The 14,920-nt window shown below is 38.4% G+C and overlaps 1 protein-coding gene across 1 annotated transcript in view; it reads right to left on the bottom strand.

Moving 5' to 3' along the window:
- Window positions 1-1,511: 1,511 nt before the first annotated feature.
- The window catches only part of AKR1D1 (aldo-keto reductase family 1 member D1), a 51,968-nt gene continuing 38,559 nt past the window's right edge, over window positions 1,512-14,920 (bottom strand). Inside the window, exons 6-9 of the mRNA XM_069586988.1 lie at window positions 12,944-13,053; window positions 10,601-10,766; window positions 4,807-4,889; window positions 1,512-2,853 (exon numbers count right to left, since the gene is read on the bottom strand). Of these exons, the coding sequence (XP_069443089.1) occupies window positions 2,811-2,853; window positions 4,807-4,889; window positions 10,601-10,766; window positions 12,944-13,053 (402 nt within the window). The 3' untranslated portion in view covers window positions 1,512-2,810. The remainder of the gene's footprint in view (window positions 2,854-4,806; window positions 4,890-10,600; window positions 10,767-12,943; window positions 13,054-14,920) is intronic.

The raw sequence follows: 14,920 nt of genomic DNA, 5'->3' as shown, positions 1-14,920 counted from the left end.
CAGCTAAATTTAGAATCTGGGATTTATTAGAATATTAATTTAGAATCTCAACCTTTGAATTCCAACTGTGGTCATGAATTGTGCAACGCGTCACAGTGCTGAAGCGTGCAGACTTGGGGTAGGTGCCTATGTGCCTCTCGTGTTTTCTTCCACTAACCTCTGTATCATTATCTATGGAAGATAGTGCTTGGGGGAGGCCTTCCGAGGAGAACAGTTAGTCAAGGGCAAACAAAAAACTTTTAGCAGGCTGGGGCAGTGTGTCCTTGCTGTTCCCGTCCATGTGTTTTTATGGATCAGTTGACATGGTCTTGGCCTCCTCTCCTTTTCTAGTCAAGTTATGTAACTATTGATTTATCTTACTCCATATTCCATTAGAGACCTCTGATTAGGACAGAGATTGATTTGGACTAACAAACATCTCTGGGGTTTCAAAGGTCTCCAAGAAGGTAAAAAGCATTGGTCATCAATATTTGAGCTCAGTTAAGCATTGACTAAGGCCATGTTTATTGATGCTGTCAGCTTGAGAGGTTGGAAAACTTGATAGAGAGATGATGTATTTGTTTGCTATGGCTGCTTGAACAAAGTGCCACAAACCAGAGACATTTAATAGAAATGTATTGTCTTACAGTTCTAGAGGCCAGAACTTCACCTTCAAGATCAAGGTGTTGGCAGTGCTGGTTCTTTCTGAGGGTTCTGAGGGAGAATCTGACCCAAGCCTCTCACCTAGCTTCTGGTGGTTTGCTGGACATCTTTGTAAAAACATCACCCTGATCCCTGCCTCTGTCTGTAGATGATGCTCTCCCTGCGTGTTTTCTGTTTCCAAATTTCCCCTTTTTATAGGACACCTGTCATATTGGATTAGGGCCTTCCCTACTCCAGTATGACCTCCTCTTACCTAATCACATATGTAATGATCCTATTTCCAAATAAGGTCACGTTCTGAGGTACTGAGGACTAGGACTTCATATAAATTCTGGGGGATACAATTTACTCCAAAATAGATGGGAAGGAGTCAAGTGAATAGAGAAGTGACATGCAGAAACTCATGTAGACCATCACTCTTTCCTGATCTGTTTTCTGTCTCCAACGCTTTTTTCCTCTATTTCTATTTAGACTAAGAGAGGATTCCCTCTTTCAATCTAGAAACATTGGGTTGTCCAAAAAGTTCATTTGGATTTTTGCATTAGATGTTATGGAAAAATATTAACAAAATTTTTGGACAACCCAATATGTTTTCCCAGACAAATAGTGGGGCTCTTTTCCAGTGCCTATCTTTAAAAATTGGTGTGATAGCTGTGGTTCTTCTTCCACACCAGTCCCCTAAAGTATTTTGAAGAATTTTGACAATAGGAATCAGGAATTGAGTTTCTCTTCTTTCCTTACAGTATTCCTTTTTCTTCCCTATGTTCCCAGTGCTAAATGTATAGTAGGAATTCAGTCAAAGATCTTTAATTTAAATGAATTCAGATGACTCTCCCCACCCACCTCAAGCAACAAAATAGAGATTCATGTGCTAGAATAAATCATCATTTTTATTATTTCTTATGATCAAGTTATTTCAGAATAGCATTGTAAATTTTAGAATTAGTGGAAACAATAAGTAAAGATCAATTTTTTTAAGTGATAATTCCTCAGAAATGTATGTCTTCAGGTCATAGAAGATTACCTATAAGCAATTGGCCTTGGACAAACATAAGTTTGTCTTGAAGTTTTAAAGAGCTCTTTTGCCCTGTGAGAATGACTTAATATGAATAAAATAGATTGCTCTGGGTGGATTGAAAACAGGCACATCTCTACTATGGAATTCTAATAATCTTTTTATTCACTTAAAAATTTACATACAGTAAAATTATCAATATTCTTTTGAACTTGCTACTTTCTCAAAATTCACTTATCCCAATAACTGTCAAAGTCTTAAGTCTAATGAATTTGCAAAGCCTCTTCTTTCAATATGTTTCCTAACACTTTCTTTTTTTATGACTTATTTTGAAATAATAGTCTGTGGGCTACTTTATAAAACAGAGTTTTATTTCTATTGGTTATCTCAAGTCACTTTGCACAATGGCAGTTGTATAATGAATGGGGACAAGAGTGATAGGCAGTGGTATCATGGATCACTAGCTTGTTGAACCTGAGGTCCTTTAAAGCATGTGAGAGAACCACCAACTATCCATCTCTCAAGCTGGATAAAAGCTACACAAACACACTGGATGGAAACAGACAACCAAATCAGTATGGCTTTGTTAACTGCTCTGGTGTTAAATTAGCTCTTTTAAGATTTTACTATGCTTAGCCCTCTCTCTCTACTCAAGATAAGATAAATCACTTCCTCATTAATAGTGCATGTGTGGATCTTAGCTTGACTGTGTCTATATTACAGTCAGTGGTTCAGATCATCAAGCCCACTGCCAGCACGCCGGCATGGTCTAGCTCTCTGTCCTCTTCTTGCCCTGTTAACAGCTGAAGAACTCAGACTATCCACGACAGCAGTATCAAAATTCATGAGTTATTATCCTCATATGTTACTTCTGAAGTCTTTTCTAAAGCCTAATGTTTATCTGTCTGAAACCCAGAAGACACTGATTTAATAAAACATTAGCTGATAATTTCCAACAGTTATTTCAATAGATTTAAACTTCCCCTCTGCCCCACATAGTTAAATCAAAGTCGCTAACACTACACACAAGTTAAATATCTCTATCACCACTTGATCTGAAGATAGTAAGCCATTTCCATGGCTGGAGCAACCACCAACCCAAAGGTCCTAGCACACGTAGAAGGGAAAATATCTGCTGTGGAGTTCTCTGAAGTCAGTATTCATCATGGAATGGGTATTCGGGATGGTCACGCCACCTGCCAAAACAATTCCCCCAAAGGGGAAAAGTTCACTTCTAATGTTGCACATCTGTGTGTATTACTAGCATCCTTTGATAATTTCACCAACCACTCCCTCTTTTCTCTTACTCATTCCATTTTTATTTTGTGCCCAGCTTCCGCCCAAGGTTCCTCTCAAGCTAGCGCCTTTTACTGAAGCCCCAGATAGCACTCTGGTGTAGGTGTGTGTGTGTGGAATAGGGGGTGGGTAGAGGAAGGCTGTGTGTGTATATGTGCTCAGTCATGTGCAAATCTTTGCATCTCTTTGGACTGTAGCCTGCCAGGCTCCTCTGTCCATGGGATTCTTCAGGCAAGAATAATGGTGAAACAGTCTATAAAAGGACTACAGTGTGTATGCCTATTCTGAAACACACCTAAGATTTAGTTCTCTGTAAGTATTATGTGCTTTAAATTGTCAATAAAATATTAAGCAAAACCAAAAAGGCTCTCAAAGTTCACCCAGATTAAAAATAGAAAAACTGGGACCCAGCATTTCTAAATGATATATTTTTTTAATCAATCTTTGTTTCTCCTTGCTGATTTCTCTAGTTATTTCCTGGTGCAATGAGTTATTTTCACAGTGTTGCTAGAACTAGGTATGAAAAATGTCAAATGTCAAACCAATTAATGTCACCAACCAACTGTAAAAATAGCAACACATTGGTGGATTTTCTGTCTCTTACTATCTCTTTTTAATTTAGATATATATTCAATAGAAATAGTTTATCTTTGAGACCTGTTAATTAACCTATAAATGTTTGTTAGTTACGTGTTTGTGTTTACTTTTTGTTCTGGAGGTGCTTTTTGATGTCAATTAATTTCTTCCCTTGGAAAATTCACATTAGAAAGCTGTTTTATTAATTCAGAAATTGATTTAGAAATTCAGTATCAGCATAGTCAGCAGTTTCTGACTCATGAAAAATAGTGAGACCAATAAGATAAGTGCCCAAACTATATGAACCATCTTAATTAGCATTTAAAAAATGCTCACTTAAAGAGAAGATTGTAAAAAGAAGATTAGTATCCATATGATTTCAAGAACTGGAAATATTAATGAATGATTATTAAGAAAAGTTATGTGTGTATACAAATATATACATGATATATGTGTGAACTATTTTCTTTTTTAATTTTTAAGGCTCTATAATATTCAGAGATTAAAAGCTTATTTCTGTTGATAGGTGAACTTGGCAACATTTTGAAGGAATTTTTCTGTGGGCAGTCAGGCAATTTCCCTGGTGGCTCAGACGGTAAAATGCCTGCCTGCAATGCAGAAGATCTGAGTTCCATCCCTGGGTCTGGAAGATACCCTGGAGAAGGAAATGGCAACCCACTCCAGTACTCTTGCCTGGAAAATTCCATAGATGGAGGAGCCTGGTGGGCTACAGTCCATGGGGTCGCAAAGTGTCGGACACGACAGCAACTTCACTTTCACTTTCACTTTCTTTCAAATCAGGCAATAGGTAAGCCAGATACTCCAACTCTTATAGGCAAACGTTTGTCTAAAACTTGTTTCTTGTCTCCCAACTTGGTGCTCTTTCTGCTACACTCTCATGCCTCTTTCCCAAGAATTGTTCTTGCTGACAACTTTGCTCTAATTTGTGCCCACTTTGATTTTTAAGGAAGAAATAAATACGTTGTTTGAATATGCCACCGTTGTATTAACATATGAACGCAGTGACTTATTTCTCCTCACTGTCTTTAACCTGTTATGCCTTAACCTAACCAATGGAAATGTCCTAAATGCCAGAATTCTTCTTTTAAATAAAAATGTAGGTTTGTATGAAGCTCCTAATCCAGGACATGCTGCCCACCGGCCTTTACCCTTGTTCCTTCCGTGGACATGGTCCTGATTTCTAAGAGCCTGTTGGTTGACTCTTGACAACCCAGCACCACTGGGCAGGAACTAATTCATGATCCCCCAGAACTCACATGAGCAATTCCACATAGCGGATGTTTTTATTTAAGGCTTCAATGTCCTTCATTTCTTCTTCAGTGAAAGAAAAGTCAAAGATCTGAAATAACAGAAACAAAAAAACAGACATTTGGAATAGGAGAAGATGAGTCGAGCTTGGGATCCGGGGGAGGGGCCAGCAGTGAGAGCCCTTCAAAGATTTATGGGCATCTCTGAAAATGTCCTAGAGGAACTAGGCAGGTGCTGGGAGGCCACTCCACCTATAGGGAGCCGGAATTCTTTCTGCCCTTGGTCTTTAAGACAATCCTGCTGGGGATATCGTGCAACAAATTTCAAGTGTTCTGAAACAATATGCATTCAGAACATTTCCTGAAATTCTAGAAGTAGGGAATTCTTGCTACTTTGGTATAAGATGCTGAGCTTTTGATTCTGGACAGTGACCTTCATGCACTTTTTTTTTTTTTTTTTACAAAAATATTCCTTGGTCTCTAAATTTGCTTATGTATTTTTTTAACTTTTAATTTGCTTTATTTCATCTTGTTAATTCTTGCATCACTTTTAATGTCTTTTCATCTACCTTTTAATTCTAATTACATTTTCATTGTTTTATTTTCTTTTTAGCTTATACACTTTATACATTGGTTTTATGATGGTCCTTTATGAACATTTAAATAGTTTGTTTTAGCTTATTTTTATTTTTAGCACTTGGCTTATCTGTTTACAATCTATCTTCTATTACTCTTGTATCTTTCTAAAAGTATTTATTTTAGTAATTTAGTTTAATTTAATTTAGTAATTAATAAATTTTAATTATATAATACATAAATATATATAAAGAAATGAAAGACTTCTTTGTAAATGAAAGACTATAGAAGTACATCAACATTTATGGAGTAGAAAAAACAAAAAAGTGTGTTGATATCCATCACATCAATCCTAGTCTCCTTCCTACGGATTCCTTCCAAACATTCAGCACACCAAGAGCAAAATGCCAGAATTGTATCATATTTTTATCATTCTGCAGCTTTATCTCATTCGCATAATATGTCTGGGTGATCTCTTCTGTCAAAATATATAGACCATCTAGCCACTGCATCCATCATATAGATATGTATGATTTACTTTGTCACTTCCCCAAGGATCATTTCCAAGTGGTCTTTTCAGAGCATTCTTTCCTTTGATTATTTATTATCCAAGTATTAGAGCTTATGAGATTGTATAAGGAATTTTATTATAACATAAAACAGTCATGAAGAAATCACTTAAAAAATAAATCCTTACAAGCTTCCTTTCTCCTTAACACCTTCCCCCACTGAGAGTGGCTATCTGTCACATGACATCACCTCCTTTAGCACAGGAAAAGGGATGACCCTCAGGGGACCAGTCAAGGTATCTGGTTCATTGGACACTGATTATTATGAGGGTAGCAATGACCCATAAAGGGACAAGCAGGGACTGATAAGAGATAGAAGCCTTTCTCTGTGATTGTCCTTGCTAAACATGAGTAATAGATTAACCTGGACTCTGTGTGCCATCATATGGAGAAAGGGGGTGGGGAGAACTCAGTTCTTTTATAAATCATTTGAATAGCTGTGTCCAATCATGTCTGATCTATCCATGAATTTTCTCGTTATGAGAGTCAGTAAATTGTATCTTTTTTTCTTTGGTAAGTTTGAATTGCATTCCTTCATGTGGTAGCACAAAAGCCCTGAAAATAATTATCTAATATGGATGTCTTCCCACATCGGTATTTATAGTTTCACTTTACTATTTAAAAATGGATATAAAGGCACACATACTATGTAAATTCATTTATATGACATTCTAGGAAGTGCAAACTAGTCTTTAGGGATAGAAAACAAATCATTACTTGGCTTGGGCTTGGGGACCAGGAGGAATAGATTCTAAAGGGGCCTAAAGAGACTGTTGGAGATACTAGAGATGTTTATTCCACTGATTGTGGTGGTTTCATGGATGTGTACATATGTCAAAACTTTTCCAATTTTACACTTTATGTTCGGTTCATTTCATTTCAACTTAACCTCAATAGAGTTCTTTAAAAAAGAAAAATACAGAAAAATGGCTATATAATCTTTCATTGCACAAATAAATCATATTTTGTTTTCTAAGATCCTACTGAAAATTGTTCCCAGTTTTTTTTTTAGCTGATAAAGTATGCTGTAATAAACATCTGTATACATGCACATAAACATGCAAATGTATCTATAGGGAGAGATTGTTGGGTCAGTGGATATATATATATATATATTTGAATTTTGATGGAGCTGGAAAAAGGTCTTTCTCCAAATTAGTATTTCTGACAGCATTATATGAAAATGCCTGTTTTCCCACATATTTTCAGCATTCTGATTATTTCCGTATCTGAGGGGGTAAATACTGTCTCATTTTTATCTTTATGAGTAAGACAAAAAACAACTTACTTTTGAGATTTTAATTATCAACTGATGGGTAATGATTAACTTTACATGGTAATTTTCTATAGCTGCATTTATTAATGCCTAGCAGTTTTTCTTTGGAAGTAGCATGGTAAACTAATTACTCCATTGTTTAGTGACATATTTTCTAATCTATAATTTATAATGATGGTTACAGATTACTTATAGAGGAAATAAAGGAGGTTGGCATTCATGGCAAGAGTGAACATCAACATTCTAGGAATCAGCGAACTAAGATGGACTGGAATGGGTGAATTCAACTCAGATGACCATTATATCTACTACTGTGGGCAAAAATCTCTTAGAAGAAATGGAATAGCCATCACAGTCAAAAAAAGAGTCCAAAACACAGTATTTGGATGCAGTCTCAAAAACGGCAGAATGATCTGTTTGTTTCCAAGGCAAACCATTCAATATCATGGTAATCCAAGTCTATGCCCTGACTAGTAACACTGAAGAAGCTGAAGTTGAACGGTTCTATGAAGATCTACAAGACTTCTAGAACTAACACCCCAAAAAAGATGTCCTTTTAATTATAGGGGACTGGAATGCAAAAGTAGGAAGTCAAGAAACACCTGGAGTAACAGGCAAATTTGGCCTTGGAGTACAGAATGAAGCAGGGCAAACGCTAATAGAGTTCTGCCAAGAGAAAGCACTGGTCATAGCAAACACCCTTTTCCAACACAAGAGAAGACTCTACACATGGACATCACCAGATAGTCAACACCAAAATCAGATTGATTATAGTCTTTGAGGCCAAAGATGAAGAAGCTCTATACAGTCAGGAAAAACAAGACTGAGAGCTGACTGTGGCTCTGATAATGAACTCCTTATTACCAAATTCAGACTTAAGTTGAAGAAAGTGCAGAAAACAACTATATCATTCAGGTATGACCTAAATCAAATCCCTTGTAACTATACAGTGGAAGTGAGAAATAGATTTAAGGGACTAGATCTGATAGATAGAGTGCCTGATGAACTATGGATGGAGGTTCATGACATTGTACAGGAGATACCATCCCCATGGAATAGAAATGCAAAAAAGCAAAACGGCTGTCTGAGGAGGCCTTACAAATAGCTGTGAAAAGAAGAGAAGTGAAAAGCAAAGGAGAAAAGGAAAGATATACCCATCTGAAGGCAGAGTTCCAAAAAATAGCAAGGAGAGATAAGAAAGCCTTCCTCAGCAATCAATGCAAAGAAATAGAGGAAAACAATAGAACGGAAAAGACTAGAGATCTCTTCAAGATAATTGGAGATACCAAGGGAACATTTCATGCAAAGATGGGCTCAATAAAGGACAGAAATCATATGGACCTAACAGAAGCAGAAGATATTAAGAAGAGGTGGCAAGAATACACAGAAGAACTGTACAAAAAAGATCTTCATGACCCAGATAATCACGATGGTATGATCACTCACCTAGAGGCAGACATCCTGGATGTGAAGTCAAGTGGGCCTTAGGAAGCATCACTATGAACAAAGCTAGTGGAGGTGAAGGAATTCCAGTGGAGGTATTTCAAATCCAGAAAGATGATGCTGTGAAAATGCTGCACTCAATATGCCAGAAAATTTGGAAAACTCAGCAGTGGCCACAGGACTGGAAAAGGTCGGTTTTCATTCCAATCCCAAAGAAAGGCAGTGCCAAAGAACTCTCAAACTACTACACAATTGCACTCATCACACATTCTAGTAAAGTAATGCTCAAAATTCTCCAAGCCAGGCTTCAGCAGTTCATGAACCACGAACTTCCAGATATTCAAGCTGGTTTTAGAAAAGGCAGAGGAACCAGAGATCAAATTGCCAACATCCGCTGGATCATGGAAAAAGCAAGAGAGTTCCAGAAAAACATCTATTTCTGCTTTATTGACTATGCCAAAGCCTTTGACTGTGTGGATTGCAATAAACTGTGGAAAATTCTGAAAGAGATGGGAATACCAGGCTACCAGACCTGCCTCTTGGGAAACCTATATGCAGGTCAGGAAGAACAGTTAGAACTGGACATGGAACAACAGACTGGTTCCAAATTGGAAAAGGAGTACGTCAAGGCTGTATATTGTCACCCTGCTTATTTAACTTATATGCAGAGTACATCATGAGAAATGCTGGGCTGGAGGAAGCACAAGCTGGAATCAAGATTGCCGGGACAAATATCAATAACCTCAGAGTTGCAGATAACACCCCCCTTATGGCAGAAAGTGAAGAAGAACTAAAGGGCCTCTTGATGAAAGTGAAAGGAGAATGAGAAAGTTGGCTTAAAGCTCAGCATCAGAAAATGAAGATCATGGCATCAGTCCCATCACGTCATGGCAAATAGATGGGAAAACAGTGGCTGACTTTATTTTTCTAGGCTCCAAAATCACTGCAGATGGTGATTGCAGCCATGAAATTAAAAGACGCTTACTCCTTGGAAGGAAAGTTATGAACAACCTAGACAGCATATTAAAAAGCAGAGACATCACTTTGTCAAAAAAGGTCTGTCTAGTCAAGGCTATGGTTTTTCCAGTAGTCGTGTAGGGATGTGAGAGTTGGACTATAAAAAAAGCTGAGGGCAGAGAACTGATCCTTTTGAACTGTGGTGTTGGAGAAGACTCTTGAGAGTCCCTTGGACTGCAAGGAGATCCAACCAGTCCATTCTGAAGGAGATCAGCCCTGGGTGTTCATTGGTAGGACTGATGTTGAAGCTGAAACTCCAATACTTTGGAGTTTGGCCACCTGATGCGAAGAGCTGACTCATTTGAAAAGACCCTGATGCTGGGAAAGATTGAGGACATGAGGAAAAGGGGATGACAGAGGATTAGATGGCTAGATGGCAACACAGACTCAATGGACATGGGTTTGGGTGGACTCTGTGAGTTGGTGATGGACAGGGAGGCCTGGCGTGCTGCAATTCATGGGGTCGCAAAGATTCAGACACAACTGAGAGACTGAACTGAACTGGCATTCATGAAGTCTAAATGATCATTTTCAATAATTTCCGAATTTGTCCCCAACTTTTTCTAGAGCTATTAAGAAGGTGGAAAGTTGACTACTATGAATTTCAAATTTTATACCTTCTATTCCTGCTGTGCTGACAGAGAAGGGAGACAGTTGTGTCCAGAGTCAATAGGTAAGGAAACAGAAGGAATAAAGGAGCTAGATTGCATAGAAGCAGCAAAGCAATCCCTGAGTTACTAGGAACTATCACAAATTCAGCTAAAATTAAATCCAGACATGGATGGAATGGGTTGAGGAGTTAGTATAAAATAACATATGAAGTCATTGCAGCTTTCTTATTGATCTGAACAGAAAATTCTCTTTAAAAATACAAAACAATACAAAACACTACTTTTTACATTTCCAGAAGCAATTCTCTTACTTGAAAGTTTTCTTTGATCCTTTCAGGGTTAAAGCTTTTAGGAATGACAACCACTCCTCGCTGGATGTTGAAACGCAGAACAATTTGAGCTACTGTTTTATTGTACTTTTTCCCCAGTGCGTTTAGAAATGGATCCTTTAGCAAAGGTGGGACACAGACATTCACCCTTAAAAAAAAAAAAAAGAAATCAAGACATGTATCATATTTAGGCCGAGTAATGAAATTAACAGATGCTTACTCCTTGGAAGGAAAGTTATGACCAACCTAAACAGCATATTAAAAATCAGAGACATCACTTTGTCAACAAAGATCCATCTAATCAAGGCTATTGTTTTTCCAGTAGTCATGTATGGATGTGAGAGTTGGAGTATAAAGAAAGCTGAGTGCAGAAGAATTGATCCTTTTGAACTGTGGTGTTGGAGAAGACTCTTGAGAGTCTCTTGGACTGCAAGGAGATCCAACCAGTCCATGCTAAAGGAGATCAGTCCTGGGTGTTCATTGGAAGGACTGATGTTGAAGCTGAAACTCCAATACTTCGGCCACCTGATTTGAAGAGCTGAGTCATTTGAAAAGACCCTGATGTTGGGAAAGATTGAAGGCAGGAGGAGAAGGGGACAACAGAGGATGAGATGGCTAGATGGCATCACCGACTCAATGGACGTGAGTTTGGGTAAACTCCGGGAGTTGGTGATGGACAGGGAGACCTGGCGTGCTGCGGTTCATGGGGTTGCAAAGAGTCGGACACAACTGAACGACTGAAATGAACTGAACTGAATGAGAACCGGTGGTTAATCAATCACCCTCCTCCTCTGACAGCATCCCCCCTCACCTTCACCTGGTAAGCTATCCAAAACACTCAGGTCACCTGTAACCAAGTTCTCTGAATGCAGAGTATTCAGAAGACTAGTGCTTAGTATGGGGATATCAAGACAGGCATGTTCATAGACCTGCTTCTTCCAGAGTGCTCAGTCATGTCCGACTTTTTGAGGCCCCTTAGACTGTAGCCTACCAAGCTCCTCTGTCCATGGAATTTCCCAGGCAAGGATACTGGAGTAGGTTGCCATTTCCTCTTCCAGGGGATCTTCCTAACCCAAGGACTGAATCCACATCTCATGCATCTTCTGCATTGGCAAGCAGTTCTTATAACTAGCACCACCTGGGAAGCCCACTCTTCCAGAAGGCAAACAATACTAATATTTCTTTGCTGGATCTTATAGAGAGAATGGGGTTGGAAGTAGGCACACAGGGAAAGGCAAGAAGACTGAAGGAGAAGCAGAGGCACAACTCTTGAAATCAGAGTGGAAAATTTCCTACTTAAGTCTGTGGAAGAGATCACAGTAGAAGTATTGCCACTGAATACAGAGATTTTAAAAATTCAAAAATTTCAGAATATGGCTGAATATTACTTTGGCAGATAATAATCAAGGTACTGGTAGGCAATTTCATAGGTAGACCAAGTGATTATTACACCTCAGTGAGGAAGGTTTTGTTAGCTGTAATTTGTATATGTGAAGAATGACTTGAAGAGATTATTACTTCCTTAAGATCACACAGATGAATAGTCATTTCAGTCAAGCAATTTACATTAGCCTAATACTCCAAAGGAAATATACTTACTGAGGAGACAGACTGCATTACTTACTGTCAGGAAGCATTTAACAGGAGGCTTCCTGTGTGCTGTTTTGGATCTGTCAGGAATCCTCTGTTCCTTATTAATTCCTGAATATTCAGGAATTAAGAGGAGAGGCAAGCCTCTCCCGGGACTGAGGAATCCAGGCATTCCCTGGGGCTGAGGAATCCAGGCATTCCCTTCATTAGTTTTTCAATACGGTGGTAAGTACCCTCTTCCTTCTTATGAACCAAAGGGTAAAAGTGATTGTTTACAACTCTCTCTCTCTTTAATATGGATCACCTATGTTTTGTAAGTCTGGAATTTTAATCTTTATCTTTGCTGAGAATAACTACCTTGTTAAGACAGTAAATATGCCCACACCATGTTGACTAAAACACCTTTGTTCCATCAGAGCTTTGGTCCCCGTGTCTTGCTTTCTCTCTCTCTCTCTCTCTTTCTCTCTCAGCCTAATTCTTTGTAGTGCAGAGACCCATCATGCTCATTCTCCTGCCCAGGCTTCTAAGACCCTCTCGAGAAGGCGTACTGTGCCTTCACCCCCCTTGAGAGGGCGCCAGATGCCTTCATGAGTGATGCAAGCCCTGTGTCAAAGGGCTTTATTGGTTTTCTGCGTAAACCAAGGAATATCAGCCTCTTTCTCTCTCTCTTTTCCTTTCTTATCATTGACTCCAGTCCACCAGGTTCCCGTCCATTAAAGGACCACAACAACTTACCAGGATGGATCTCTACAGGTTCCCAAAGGGCTGTATGCGACAATGACAATGTCATGTTTTTGGCAAAATTTCAAGAGTTTTGGCTGGGTGAAATATGGATGGCACTCAACCTATGTGGTTGGAGAGAAGAGCACAAAATTAAGGACTTGTGGATGAATGCAATGTTATATAGATTTTAACAATTCAACAAAATCGATTGCAAAGTAGTATGGATAGAGAGGCAAATCTTAGATATTCTTCCCAAAAAAGAAGTTTAAATTGTTTATATATGAGTGAGGTGAAGTAAAACAAGATTAGTAAGGTCACTATCTATGGGTTAATCCTAAAATAACTGGAAAACAAATTCAATTTTTACAGCTATCATTCTTTAAAGCTATAAGTGAATGGACTTGGTTATTTATAGTAAATATTCTAGCAAATTCAGTTTTCCATAACAGACACATAGTCTCAAGTTCACATTATAGTCTTAGTAAATAGAAATGACATGTTGCAAAAGCCCTCTATCCCTCACTATCAAACATTTAAGAATATTTTCACAAGAGATAGTGTGTGTATAAAAGTAAATTTAAAGATGCATTTTGTCTTCTTCGTGGAGAGTTCTTTACAGCACTAAATGTAGGCCTACTTTCATTTCCTGTATCTTATTGACAACATTCCTGCACTAAAAACACTTGTGTCAACAAAAGTTCTTCTCTAAGTTTCTTCTTAAACACTATGGTAGTTTTTGACCTATGTATTTCTTTTCTTTTAAATTAAAATCAACCAAGGCTTAATTAAAATATTTTAAGTATATAATTATGATTTTCACTACCTGGAATATTAAATACTTGACAAGTTACATTTCTAGAAGGCACAAGAAAATGCTATTGATAAAGTAGAAAGGTAAACCAGAGGTCTTAGAGGTGAGTCTATCTAATTTGACAACCTTTTTTTTACCCCCTAGCAGTTTCTCTTATTTCTTCTCTTTCTCCTTTGTTGTTGTTCAGTCACTAAGCTGTGTCTGACTCTTTGTGCAGACCCCATGGACTGCAGCATGCCAAGCTTCGCTGTCCTTCACTATCTCCCAGAGTTTGCTCAAATTCATGTCCGTTGAATTGGTGATGCTGTCTAGCCATCTCATCCCCTGTTGCACCCTTCTCCTCCTGCTCTTAACCTTTCCCAGAATCAGGGTCTTTTCCAATGAGTTGGCTCTTCCCATTGGGTGGCCAAAATATTGGAGCTTCATCTTCAGCATCAGCCCTTCCAATGAATATTCAGGGTTGATTTCCTCTAGGATTGGCTGGTTTGATCTATTTGCTGTTGTCAGGACTCTCAAGAGTCTTCTCCAGCACCACAATTCAAAAGCATCAATTATTTGGCACTCACCATCTTTATTGTCCAACTCTCACATCCATACACGACTACTGGAAAAACCATAGCTTTGACTATACAGATCCTTATCAGTAGTGATGTCTCTGCTTTTAAATATGCTATCTAAGTTTATCATAACTTTCTCTTCAAGAAGGAAGTTTCTTTTAATTTCATGGCTGTAGTCACTGTCCACAGTGATTTTGGAGCCCAAGAAAACTGCTTCAAATTTTTACCCTTGTATTTCTCAGGAAGTGATGGAATTGGATTGCATGACCTTGGTTTTACTAAAGTTGAGTTTACCCCCTCATTATCTTGATCTCTCCTTTTCCCTAAGACACTCCCCCCGACCCCGCATTTGGGAACATTTCTTCATTCTAAAAAGTGACACATAGTGCCCATAGTACAGCAGACCCTAGGTATCTATGTAGGATTAGTTCCAGAACACCCCCCAGCAAACACCAAAATCCTCAGATGCTTAAGTCCATTCTGTGAAATGGTGTACTGCAATGGGACCTCCATATTTGCATCCAAGGATATGAAGGGTGGTCTGTTTCTTTCCTTTATCCTCTTTGACTCCCAGCATCACTCTCCCCCTTTAATATCTTTCCCTTCCATTTTTCATCTTAT

The sequence above is a fragment of the Ovis canadensis genome, chromosome 4 (assembly GCF_042477335.2).
Source record: "Ovis canadensis isolate MfBH-ARS-UI-01 breed Bighorn chromosome 4, ARS-UI_OviCan_v2, whole genome shotgun sequence".
Lineage (NCBI taxonomy): Eukaryota > Metazoa > Chordata > Mammalia > Artiodactyla > Bovidae > Ovis > Ovis canadensis.
The sequence above is the reverse complement of the archived record's forward strand: the minus strand, read 5'-3'. Positions and strand labels throughout refer to the sequence as shown.